This window comes from Pyrus communis, chromosome 3 (genome assembly GCF_041283825.1).
Source record: "Pyrus communis isolate YQ-2024b chromosome 3, ASM4128382v1, whole genome shotgun sequence".
Taxonomy (NCBI): domain Eukaryota; kingdom Viridiplantae; phylum Streptophyta; class Magnoliopsida; order Rosales; family Rosaceae; genus Pyrus; species Pyrus communis.
Window position 1 is genome coordinate 23,889,548 of NC_142567.1, and position 11,513 is coordinate 23,901,060.

At 36.5% G+C, this 11,513-nt stretch overlaps 1 protein-coding gene across 3 annotated transcripts; it reads left to right on the forward strand.

Annotated features, from left to right (window-relative positions):
• Window positions 1-4,391: 4,391 nt before the first annotated feature.
• Window positions 4,392-6,015, forward strand: LOC137716131 (uncharacterized). 3 transcript variants are annotated; one of them, XM_068455532.2, is made up of 2 exons: window positions 4,392-4,636; window positions 4,888-6,015. In XM_068455532.2, exon 2 carries the CDS (start codon window positions 4,941-4,943, stop codon window positions 5,907-5,909), a length of 969 nt encoding a protein of 322 aa, XP_068311633.2. In that variant the 5' UTR covers window positions 4,392-4,636; window positions 4,888-4,940; the 3' UTR covers window positions 5,910-6,015. The 3 variants fall into 3 exon arrangements, with proteins under 3 accessions (XP_068311633.2, XP_068311632.2, XP_088547552.1); XM_068455531.2 differs by having other exon boundaries at window positions 4,393-4,636; window positions 4,885-6,015; XM_088691426.1 differs by lacking the exon at window positions 4,392-4,636 and adding an exon at window positions 4,698-4,787 and having other exon boundaries at window positions 4,885-6,015.
• Window positions 6,016-11,513: the final 5,498 nt, after the last annotated feature.

Sequence of the window (11,513 nt, forward strand, 5' to 3'; positions counted from 1 at the left end):
ATGTAAGACTCATCTGTAATAAAATGCGTTAGCAAACACGTGTAAATATCATTGTCTCCAAAATTGCCTAGATGGCTAACATGGTTCGATTCAGATTTGGATCGAAAATGGTAGATGTTGGAACTAAATTTGTGCATTGCCGCGTGTGGTGGAGATGCCCAAACTTGTTAACCTGTGAAAGAACAAACAACCAAGGACCGGGGTGTGTCGGTCAAATGCCTTTCGGCGGTCAAGTTAGTAAGTAATATTAAGACTCAAGCAACATGCAAGAAATAAGTATGCAAAGATTGCACTACCATAGATGAATCCTAAAAGCGTGTATTTACACCATTCGAGGAGATGGCTTTTTAGGATAGTATAATCCTTATTAAACAAATAAATCCCATTGGATATCTAGGAAGTATATATTGTATTCTCTTTATAATGTGATTACCTGATGCGTATGCCAATTATAAGAACTCTAATATTATAGAAAACCTGATGATTCATTGTTGGATTAGGTTCCCGAATCTTGGGAAACAAGCATAGTTTATCTCAGCAAAGTTGACGGACTTTGCGCTATTGATTTTGGAACAGAATGATGGTGGGATTGATGATCTGCTTAATCAGCTCTATAATGAAGGTTGTTGAATTCATAACAGACTTCTAAAGTACGTGTATTCCGATCCTTTTTACTTCAATTTTGAAAAATCATGATCCTATGATAATCAACTTTTCATTTGATGACGGGGCAAATCACAAATATTTCCGATTTGACATCGCATTGATCATCAATGACTCAAAAAATGGGCACACCCTAGGTCCATGTTAATTTGACAACTAGAGGGGCGCATGCCTTGCACAAGCCCCTACTGATTCGGGCCTCCACCAATTTTCATTGATTGAATTCCATCCGCCAACCCAAGCTTTAATTGACCTGCCATGCAGTTGTTTTGAAATTACTCTCAATGACACGTGCCAAAAGCCCAAGAGTTAATTGGGCTTAGTCCTTTCTTCTTTTTCTAATATACTCGTTTATTCATAAAATAAAAAATAAAAAAGGAATTACTCTCCACGTAAATTAGAGGAGTTTATTTATTTCTTGCCAATACAAATATACAAAAACCCAAATCTTGCCACCTTTATTTAGTTTTTAGTTAGTTAGTTAGTTTATTTGTTTATTTTTTTTTATTTTTATTTTTATTTTTTTTATTTTTTTATTTTTTTAAGATCACCTAATGATTTTGTCACGTTAATCTACTTTTCGAAGGTTAGTAAGACGCACAGAAGCATTTCAACCTCCCTCTGACCACCATCGTGTAATTCACCAGTATCAGGAATCGAACCTAAGACGTATTGTGTGGAATACGAGCCTAGAATTCGTCCCTAACCACTGAGTCACCCCGTATTTGCCTCCTTTAGTTAGTTCATTAAGGAAAAAAATCGCATAATAACTATTTGAAATATTAGGAATTCAAAAAATATAGTCAAATACTTTTTGCCAAACTCATAAGAGAGATGAGACGGAGATTTATAAATTAGAATGTCGATTTAAAATGGTTTAAGATTCGTAAGTGTTTTTGTTGGAAGTATTTTATGAAGAAAAAAAAGCGCTACTTGAAACAATATTTATAAATAATATTGTTGAACAAAGTGGCATATTGCCTCAGTTGTTATGATCTTTTTCGTTAATCCAAAGTTAAAGTGTTGAACAAGAAAACATACTCACATGGTTTTGTTTAACTTGTATGAAATATAGTTTTTCCAACCAACATTTCTCCTCATTGGAGTTTAGCGGTTTGTAATTGTAGGCTTGAATTTCTTTAAAAGTTACAAGGAAACAAAAGATAAAAGGGGAATATGTGTGGAAAAGAGGTGAATTAATTACTTAACTTAAAAGACAAAACACAATATATTTGATCAAGATTCTGTTGTAATTTTCTCTCTGTCCACTAGGAAAGATGCCAAAGCTAGAATTAAGGAAGGTCACCGCTCTAAGCTTTTTCCATAGAGTGACATATAAGTGAAGGTTGTGTGAAACTAGAAAAACCAACCATAATGGGGTGACACCAAGTTAACAAAACTCCTTGCTTGGAGAGAGAGGATGAAACGTCTCTCGTACGCACTTACCTTTGCCTTGCAAATAAAGACTAAAAACCGTGATCGTTTGATCATATCAGTCGTAAAAGAGCATACATTTCTGTTGTGCCAAGTTCATTCCTAAGAAACTAGCTACACAAAAAGAAACCAGAAAAAAACATAAAAATAAAAAATAAAAAAAGAAGAAGAAGGAAACTAAACCCTTTTTCCTGCTTTTTTGGGTCTGCAGAAAGTAAGGATTTTATATCTGTTGGCCGAAGAAGCTTTTGCAGGAGGTTGAAGGTCACCAGGAAAGGCCAGGTCGATGATGATGGGTGACAAGTGTATTGTTTGGCGGTGTCCCTCTAAATCACGCTGTATTACGTGGATGGGCAGCTAGGCTGATGCACTTTTAAAATATTATTCATAAATAATATGTGGATGGGCAGCTTGGCTGATGGGCAGCTTGGCTGATGCACTTTTTTCCTAAACTCTATCTTTTAAAATATTATTCATAAATAATTTTTTGTAAAAATTTAGGCAATTTTAAAATTATTAAGACATTTGCATGAAAGAAAATTGACGAATATAGTTCTACAAAAAAATTCTAAAACCTGTTTAACCGCCATATGATTTCAAATTTGATAAACATGATATTTGAGAGAATATATAAAAGATAGATGACTTAAATTGTTGAAATACGTTACGAAATGGGTTTCACAAAAACATATAATAAAAGATGTGTTAGAAAAAAAATAATGCTAAAGATCTGTCCCTTATTAAATAGATATACAATAATTGGTGCGAGGGTATTAATTCCCACATTGCATGAAATATGGAAAAATGAATAGAAAATAATAAGTTTTGTTTAGAAAAATGAATAAATAATTTGTCAGATGCACTCCACACGTGATTTTTCTTCTTCATCGTATAACTAATAACTACATACTACATGTATTGTGACATCCCACATCGCCTAGGGGAGTGATCTTTAAATGTATATTCCCATCTCTATCTAGCGCGAGGCCTTTTGGGAGCTCACTGGCTTCGGGTTCCATGGGAACTCCGAAGTTAAGCGAGAAGGGGGCTAGAGCAATCCCATGATGGGTGACCCACTGGGAAGTTGCTCGTGAGTTCCCAAAAACAAAACCGTGAGGGAATGGTAAGCCCAAAGCGGACAATATCGTGCTACGGTGGTGGAGCGGGCCCGGGAAGTGATGCGCCCCAGGCCGGGATGTGACAAATTGGTATTAGAGCCTAACTCTGGTCGCGTGTGTGCTGACGAGGACGTCGGGCCCCTAAGGGGGGTGAATTGTGACATCCCACATCGCCCAGGGGAGTGATTCTTAAATGTATATTCCCATCTCTATCTAGCGCGAGGCCTTTTGGGAGCTCACTGGCTTCGGGTTCCATGGGAACTCCGAAGTTAAGCGAGAAGGGGGCTAGAGCAATCCCATGATGGGTGACCCACTGGGAAGTTGCTCGTGAATTCCCAAAAATAAAACCATGAGGGAATGGTAAGCCCAAAGCGGACAATATCGTGCTACGGTGGTGGAGCGGGCCCGGGAAGTGATGCGCCCCGGACCGGGATGTGACATGTATGAAATTTATGGAACAAAAGAAGTTATTTGTTTCAACAATAGTATTGCAGGAGAGTTGCTAGACCTGCCTTAATGTGTTATTTTTTTAATTATATAATAATTTCATTCAATTTAAAAGTTAAAAAAAAAAAAATTAAAATCCACTATTATTCTTACTATAACCTTTAACATGCTATTTTCCCACCGATATTTAAAAAAAAAAAAAACTAAAATGTTATTTATTTAACAACGAAGTCTCCTCCAATGATAATCTATCAACAAAATAAATGATCCTTTAAATGCTCTGCTGCGTGATTATGCATTCCAATAACTATCATGAATATCCAATCATCATTAGTTGCTAGCTTCTTATCCTTTAAGTAGAAAGCTTATCTAAACTTTTTCGTTCCAGAATTCTTTATATCATCACCCTTGATGTTTTTTTTGTTTTTTTTATTTGTTGTATTCAGCTTCTTCATTCCTTCCACAATTCAATGTAAGTCTAGAGATGATGTTACCTTTTAGCACCAAACCTATTATCATTATGTATCTTTTAAAATCCTTATCGATTATTTGAGTGGAAAGATAAAATACTAGAGTGCGATTAACACTTCTCTATTACGGAGGATATTTAATTTAGATAATATTACAAGAAGCTGTCATTCACCTACTGTCAATTCTGAACCCTAATCTTTCCTTTCCATTTTTTTTAACTTCCTTTTTTAAAATGATTAAATTGGCACACACGCTTTTCCAAATCCATGTGGGTTGCTTTCCAATTATCAAAACCAAAACCATCAAAGTCGAAAAAAAATTTCAAAAGAAGAAAAAAAAGCCTTATACTTTCACTGAATGCTTCGCAAAAAATAAAATGTTAATTTGACCTTCTGTTGCAAACAAAGCTTCGAGCTTTTACCCTCCGTTGATTCTTCTACTTCTATACAAGTTGTGGTGGTGGCTGTTGCCCTTCTGGGTGGTTGAAATCTTGGACTTTAAAGGTAAGTTTATATTTTGCTTTTCTTTTTCCGCCGAATTTCACAGTCCCTGATTTCTTTTTCTTCGTTGCGTGCGTCTGAGGCAACTTCCGTGGAGATTTTTGTAGTGTGTAAAATTCGTGTGAAAAATTCAGAAGTTTCAAAAGTTTACTTTGTGGGTTCTTAGCTTTTTAGAGAATTTGTACTTATTCTGTTATTCAGTGGCTTAAATTTCTGGGTTCTTATTTTTTGCTTGTGGGTTTCGTTTATAGTAGAGAAAACTGAGAGATTTTGGAAGCTATGAGGCTATGAAATTCCAGAGAGAAATATGACGTCTTTGAGTGGATTGGGAATTGGGTTGAGCGTGGTTTTTGGGTGCCTGCTGTTGGCACTTGTTGCAGAGCTTTATTACCTGCTATGGTGGAAGAAGAGAATCACCAACAGAGAGATTGAAGAGGAAGAAGATGATGACTACATCAGCAGCAACCAGGCAAAGGAAATCTTCCAATTTAATTGCTTCAAAAAACCCAATTCTCTTCACACCAGCAGCAATGGAAATTCAAATTCCCATGAGAATTTGAGAGAGCCAGATGTGAATGTCAATGGAAGTAGCGAGCCGGATTTGGAACAGGGTTCTAGAAAGGATTTGCTGTTGAAGCTCAATGGGGAAGAAAATGTGGAAATCTCAGAGCTGATGAGGCTGCACAATCTGGCTGGCCCACCAAGGTTTTTGTTCACAATCAAGGAGGAAGAAAAGGAGGATTTGGAATCAGAAGATGGGAAATCTAGAAGTAGCAGAAAAGGGTCAAGAACTAGAAGCTTGAGTGATATAATTTTGGCTGTGGACACACCTTTTCTCTCCCCTATGCCCTCCCCATCAGTAAAACCTTCACCTTTGAGCAATTTGGAGGCCTACAAACACCATGGATTCAACCCACTCTTTGAATCCTCCACAGAGGCTGAGATGAACAGGCTGAAATCTTCACCCCCTCCGAAGTTCAAGTTCTTGAGAGATGCAGAGGAGAAGCTGCTGAGGAGATTGATGGAGGAAACTGAGAAAAGGGCAGCTAAAAATGGTGGTTCTGCAGCTTCTGCAGCTCAAGATTGTGGGGCTAAAGCTTCAACAAATTCAACAACGACAGCAGAAGAGAGAGAGGGGTCCTTTATAAGACTCATTGTTGGCAAGAACAAGGAGAATCATCAGAATCCTCCAAGCTCTTCCAAGGTACTTCCACTGGTTTCTTCTCCTACATGTTCAAACCAACAGGACAAGATGGGGCAATTAGATCTCTGCTAATTACCAAGAGATCTCTGTTAATTCTTTTCTTCTGTTAATTAGTCTTGAAAAAGGATTTTACTTCTGTATTAATCTTAGAGGTTGCAAGGGTTTTTTATCTTCTTCATTACACTGCCATTACTTATATTTTTTTAGCTTGCGGGTTTGTTTAGAGGTGCATGCGTTATTAGTTTGAGATACTGTATACTCGGGCTTTTGGGGGAGGTAGGGTAAAAAAACCATGAATGGTCTGCAACATTTTTGTCTGAGCTTTCATGAAGGATTCCGGACAAAATTGACAAATTGTGCGGAGTGATTAAGGTGTTGGTTAGTTCAAGTGGGGACCTTGTGGGTTAATCATTATTCACTATCATGTGGTTAGGTTAATCTCATTCTTCCTTTACCATTGTTTTTCTTCACCTTTATATTGGTATAATTACCAATTTAAGTCATGTTTGCTAGAAAAGGGTTTTAGAATCCTTTGTCTGAAGATTCGGTTCGAGAAGAACTACAATGGAAATGCTACTGTAAGGATATTCTTTTCAGTCACAGACTGTAACGTGTTAGTGTGTGATTGACTTGGAATCCCGCTATAGTAACATTCTCGATGTAGGTAGGTTTCTTAATGTTCTTAGGTGGCTTCCACTTAGTACAGTCGTATTCATCTTAAGCCATGTTGGGCAGAAGTGGGTATTGCATTTTGTTGAAATTTGTTCAGCTAATGCAATTAATAAAAATTGATCCACAGGTAATCTGCTTTGTGGGTCTTATTTAACAATTTTTTGGGGTCTTATTGGAGGTGATTAGCTATGCTAATTCTAACACATTACTATTATCACTCACCGCTTGAGCTAAGTTTAAGGACTTATTCTATTTTTCGTCTTCCAAGGAAGGGGGACAATTTGCCTTGCAATTGTGTGTGAGTGTTGTAAACATAAAAACGTATATCATCGACGACATAACATATTTTCTCTTTCAAATGTCACATTTATTAACAAAACAAACACCATTCAACGATAAATTCCATTTTCCCGAAAAGGATTTTGGGCCCATTAGGTTTCATATACACTCTCATCTCGCAATCATCCCATCAAGTGTATTTGCATCATTGAAGCTTGATACGGAGACTAACTAGTAGAAGATTTTGGGCACATCAAGTTTCATATATGCTTTCCTCTTGCAATCATTCCATCAAGTACATCCGCAATATTGACTCTTGATACGGAGACTAACTAGTTAACGATTTTGGGCACATCAGGTTTCATATACGCTCTGCTTTCACAATCATCTCATCAAGTATATATGCATTATTGAATCTTGATACAGACACTAACTAGTTCTTAGTCTCGTGATATTTATCTTCTCATTTCAAGTTCGATCATAAAATCTTTGGAGTGGCCAGTCTAAAGCTCAAAAGGACAGGTGTCATGATTGGTTTGCCTTTAGAGGAAGACTTTGTACTCGACTTGGCCGAAATAGTGCTGCTTGTGAGAGGTTAGACTTTTTACCTAAACAAGAAGTAATGTCGCTGTTATCACGCGACTTGGCCAAAAGTTGCCCATTCTTCAAGTATCTATTCCTCCATTCTAATCTGCAATAATACAAATTTTCAAAATTTGAATTCCTAAAGACACACTACTACTTGGAAACTTGGACAAAGATAACATCCTTCCTCATGAAGTTTTGAATTAAGAAAGCATTGTTGTGTGTTTGGCTAATGCACAAAAAAGGAGTAAGCTGTTGTTTGAGCCTTTGAATTATTATTCTAATTGAAATTGACCTAAACTTTTTTTTTTTTGGGTAATTTTTTCTACTTTACCATCAAATACTGGTACGTGATTAGTGCATAATTCACTCTTGAGGGTAAAATCGTGCCAATATTTGACGATAAAATGGATAAAATTTCATCAAATCTGATGGTAAGAAATTAATTGGCTGATTTCAATAATTCAAATAGTTAATGTAACAAAAAAATAATTCAACGGTTCAATTTTCAACGATGGATAATAATTTCGAGAGTCAATCGTTAGTTTATCCAAAATGATAATATTTTAGAGCTGGGAAACAAACATAGCAAGTTCCACTCCATGTGGATTGTGGTCCAAAAAATCCCAAAGCGGCTGTCAATTTGATGGCCCCATCCGATTAAAACCTTGGGTCGGTGGGCCCAACTAAATTTTAATACTTTTCAACTTCTCCAAATACTCAAAGGAATTGTTATTAGCACTTCAAATATCTTATTCTACACTTTATTTTCATATTACTAAACAACAAACGTACAATAAGCCAATTAGTCATTACAATATCCTCGTTCCGTTACACTTAATTTGTATGCAAGTTTAATCCTATAATTTTGATTGAAATATCAATATGCCTGAGACACCAACTCATTCCATTAGGATCTAATACGAACTGATACAGTCGTTTAGTTTTCCTGGACTTTAAAGCTTCATGAAATTTAGGTCAAATGTGCTAGGATTGCACCACACAAATTAAATAGGACTTGAAAAATGACTAAATGAATTGAAAGTCCGTCATCTTTGTGGTGCATTTGTAGTGTTTTAGTAATAGGTTTCTAGTTCTTGGATAGTTCATTGGTACCTCGAAAGTTCTTTGTTTATTGGCCTTGTAGTTCATTTCTAGCAATTGAGTTAAAAGTTTCTTGGTGTTTTGAAAGTTTCTCGTCCAAATATATATGATTAGTAGGTATTTCATAGTTTGGCATTGGTTGATAGATATTTTATTTCCTAACGTAGGTCAACAGACACAATTTTGACCTTCAACTAAAGCTAGTATAAACAATTTTTCGTCCAAACTAAGATCAATATCACTTATTGAACTTTCTCTTCATTGACCTCTCCTTAAACGCATAAAATGTTGATTGATCCAATAATCTTAATGTAAATATTTTGTAACCTCATGTAAATTACCCCTAATGTTTTATGTTAGTAAAAAAAAAAAAATTTCTAAAGTGAGCCACTACTAAAGATGAATGAAACATGCTTCCATTAATACATATATCAAAAGCTCGTTTCTATACTTGTACCGTAAAAGTCTTAAGTTCGACTCATAAAAATTACGAGCTTGATACTAAATTGTAATGATTGTCCCATTATGTGGTTTATCTCAAAATTTGATGCTGAGAAGATTCATAGATCCGGATAGAATCTTGCCTATAGATAGAGAAAGAGTACGTGCGCTAACGCGTTATGACTTACACAGATGATCTGATTATATAACCTATTCGCCTCTTAATACAAATATGTCGTAGTATTAACAAAAAAAATAGTTTCTTCAACATTACTCTTTGAAATATACATATCTTAAACATTACTTTTGAAATATATAATCAAGAGAATCCCAAAATCCAACATTATCTATCTTATTTGAAGCAAATAATCATAATTTAATCCGAAGAATTTTGCAGAAAATAAGGTGGGACCTCAGTTTTTAGCTTGGCCAGAATTTCTTGGCCTATCCTCCTTCTAGGGTTCTATCGATCGAAGGTTTGGCTGTCATGGCGGCCTCCTGGATATATAAAGAGACAAACAAAAGCAGATCGAGTTGTTCCACGAATATTCAAAAGCTGTTGGTTTTGCATACATAAATGAAATTTAGAATAATATTATACTTACTTTGTAGTTTTGTTCTGGAAGTGACACACCAGCCATGGCCCATGACAAGCAAATATATGGAGATCAATTGCTGCGAATTTTCTTTTATCACTCGCACATGCATGCTGTAATTTCTGAAGTCATTTCAGCAGTGCAAAAATCTGAAGACATAATTATTTGGTAAGATGATTGGAGTTCCATGGCTTGTAACAAAACATGTTTGAGAAGGAGATTATTGTCACATTGTACGTACGATATAACAGAAAAACTTACACGTAACGAATGCATGCACTAATCCTCTCACAATAGATCATGTGTTGCTCACTTGACGAATACTATAGGAGAGGCAATGGTTAAACGATTATACCCGTTACATGTGAATATGGATGTACTTTGAGATTTGTCAATAAATTGAATAATGAGATGACTTCAATGTTAAGGATTGTTTACTTAATATATAAAGGAATTGGAGAAGTAAGGAATCTGATAACATGCAGTAGGACATCAAGGAAAATGAATCAAATCAACTGTACGCTCTAGTTGATTTGGTTCATGATATTCAAGTATTGGATTAGAGATTTTATGGAGAAACTCACACTTTCTCTAGTACTCATTGTGGATGCAAATTGCTGCCTTCTCCTTCTTGGACAAAATTGCACCTACAAAACAAATCACACCTTTGATCAAGCCCAAAAAGCCTCACGCGGCCACTATGAATTTTTTTTGGGGGGGGGGGGACTTTGGCCAAAGAACCCCCGATGCCAAAGTTAGAATTTTGAGGGAAGAGTGTTTGGAGAATTTTGTAGAGTTTTGCAAGAGACTTGGAAGTAGTTTTTTTAGAGAATGGAGAGCTATTTATAGGGATATGGTTGGCCCTATTAGGAGAATAGGGACCGGCCATTTGTGGTATTTTTTGGGTGTAATTTGTAGTTAATTAGCCATTAATAGATTAATTAGGTAATCAATCTATTAATTGACTAATTAACACAATTTAAAAGAAATGTTTTGGGGGTTATGGAATAATTACCATGTGGAGAATATAGGATGAGGGTGGATGAAATAGTTTTGAATTTGTTACCTATTTTGGGCACTTTTGACTTGGTTGAGGGATGTTTGCTCGCTGCTCGCGCGTAGGAATCCCGGTATGCCTTAAGGGTATTTTTGTCCTCTTCTATCCAAAAATCCACGTGTCGCCTTGTGATTATTTTTGGCTCTACGGATGCCCCCACATTTATTGGGCTGCTCGCAAAAAAGGACAACAGGTGTAGAGATTTTCTTGTTGTAGGAAACTTTGGACTACTTCCTATTTTGATGTAGATTCCCTTTTTAATAGGAAATTAGATCCTTCTAGAAAAGGGAAATAAATTTCTATCAAAGCCTATTTAAGTCCGCCTTAAGTGGGTTATTAAATCAACTTTGAAGAGTGATTTATTTTACCCTACAAGAGAGAGAAAGTTTAGAGGATATTTGTTCCCCCTCCTCTAGCAATCTTTTACATATTACCCGTGCAAAGGACCGTCTTTCGTTGATTTCTTCGTTTTCTCCATGCCACACTGTTGCAAGAAAAATTTCATTTTTCTTGTCTTCTTTGTGGAAAATGATGTCACAAGGCAGCCGTCAGGGTGGTGCGACATGTTAACTGGCAGGGGCCAGGAGTCGGCTTGGCATGGGCTAAAGAGGTGGTTTGGCAGGGGCCATTGCTTATGCTGCTCGGCTTGATTGAAGCCAAGGATTGGCTTGGCATGGGCTGAGGAAGTGGTGTGGCATGGGCAACAGTTTGGGCTGCCACATCTAGGCTGCTTGCCAAAAATGACGAAATTGCTTGAGTTTGATTTCTTAGCTGTCGTAAATAGAGCAGTCAACGATGGAGCTGCCAAGATCGGAGTTGCTGAAGATGAAGTGTCGGATGAGTGAACTGTTAAGTGTAAAAGTGGCTGCTGCCCCTTGACCATTTGTTGCCTAGTTAATCTTCAAGCATTCGATCTTTTGAGTTATGTGGCATTCTCGCACG

Bases quoted from the DNA above. Each gene is read 5' to 3' on its own strand.
- LOC137716131 (XM_068455532.2), top strand. From the start codon at position 4,941: ATGACGTCTTTGAGTGGATTGGGAATTGGGTTGAGCGTGGTTTTTGGG.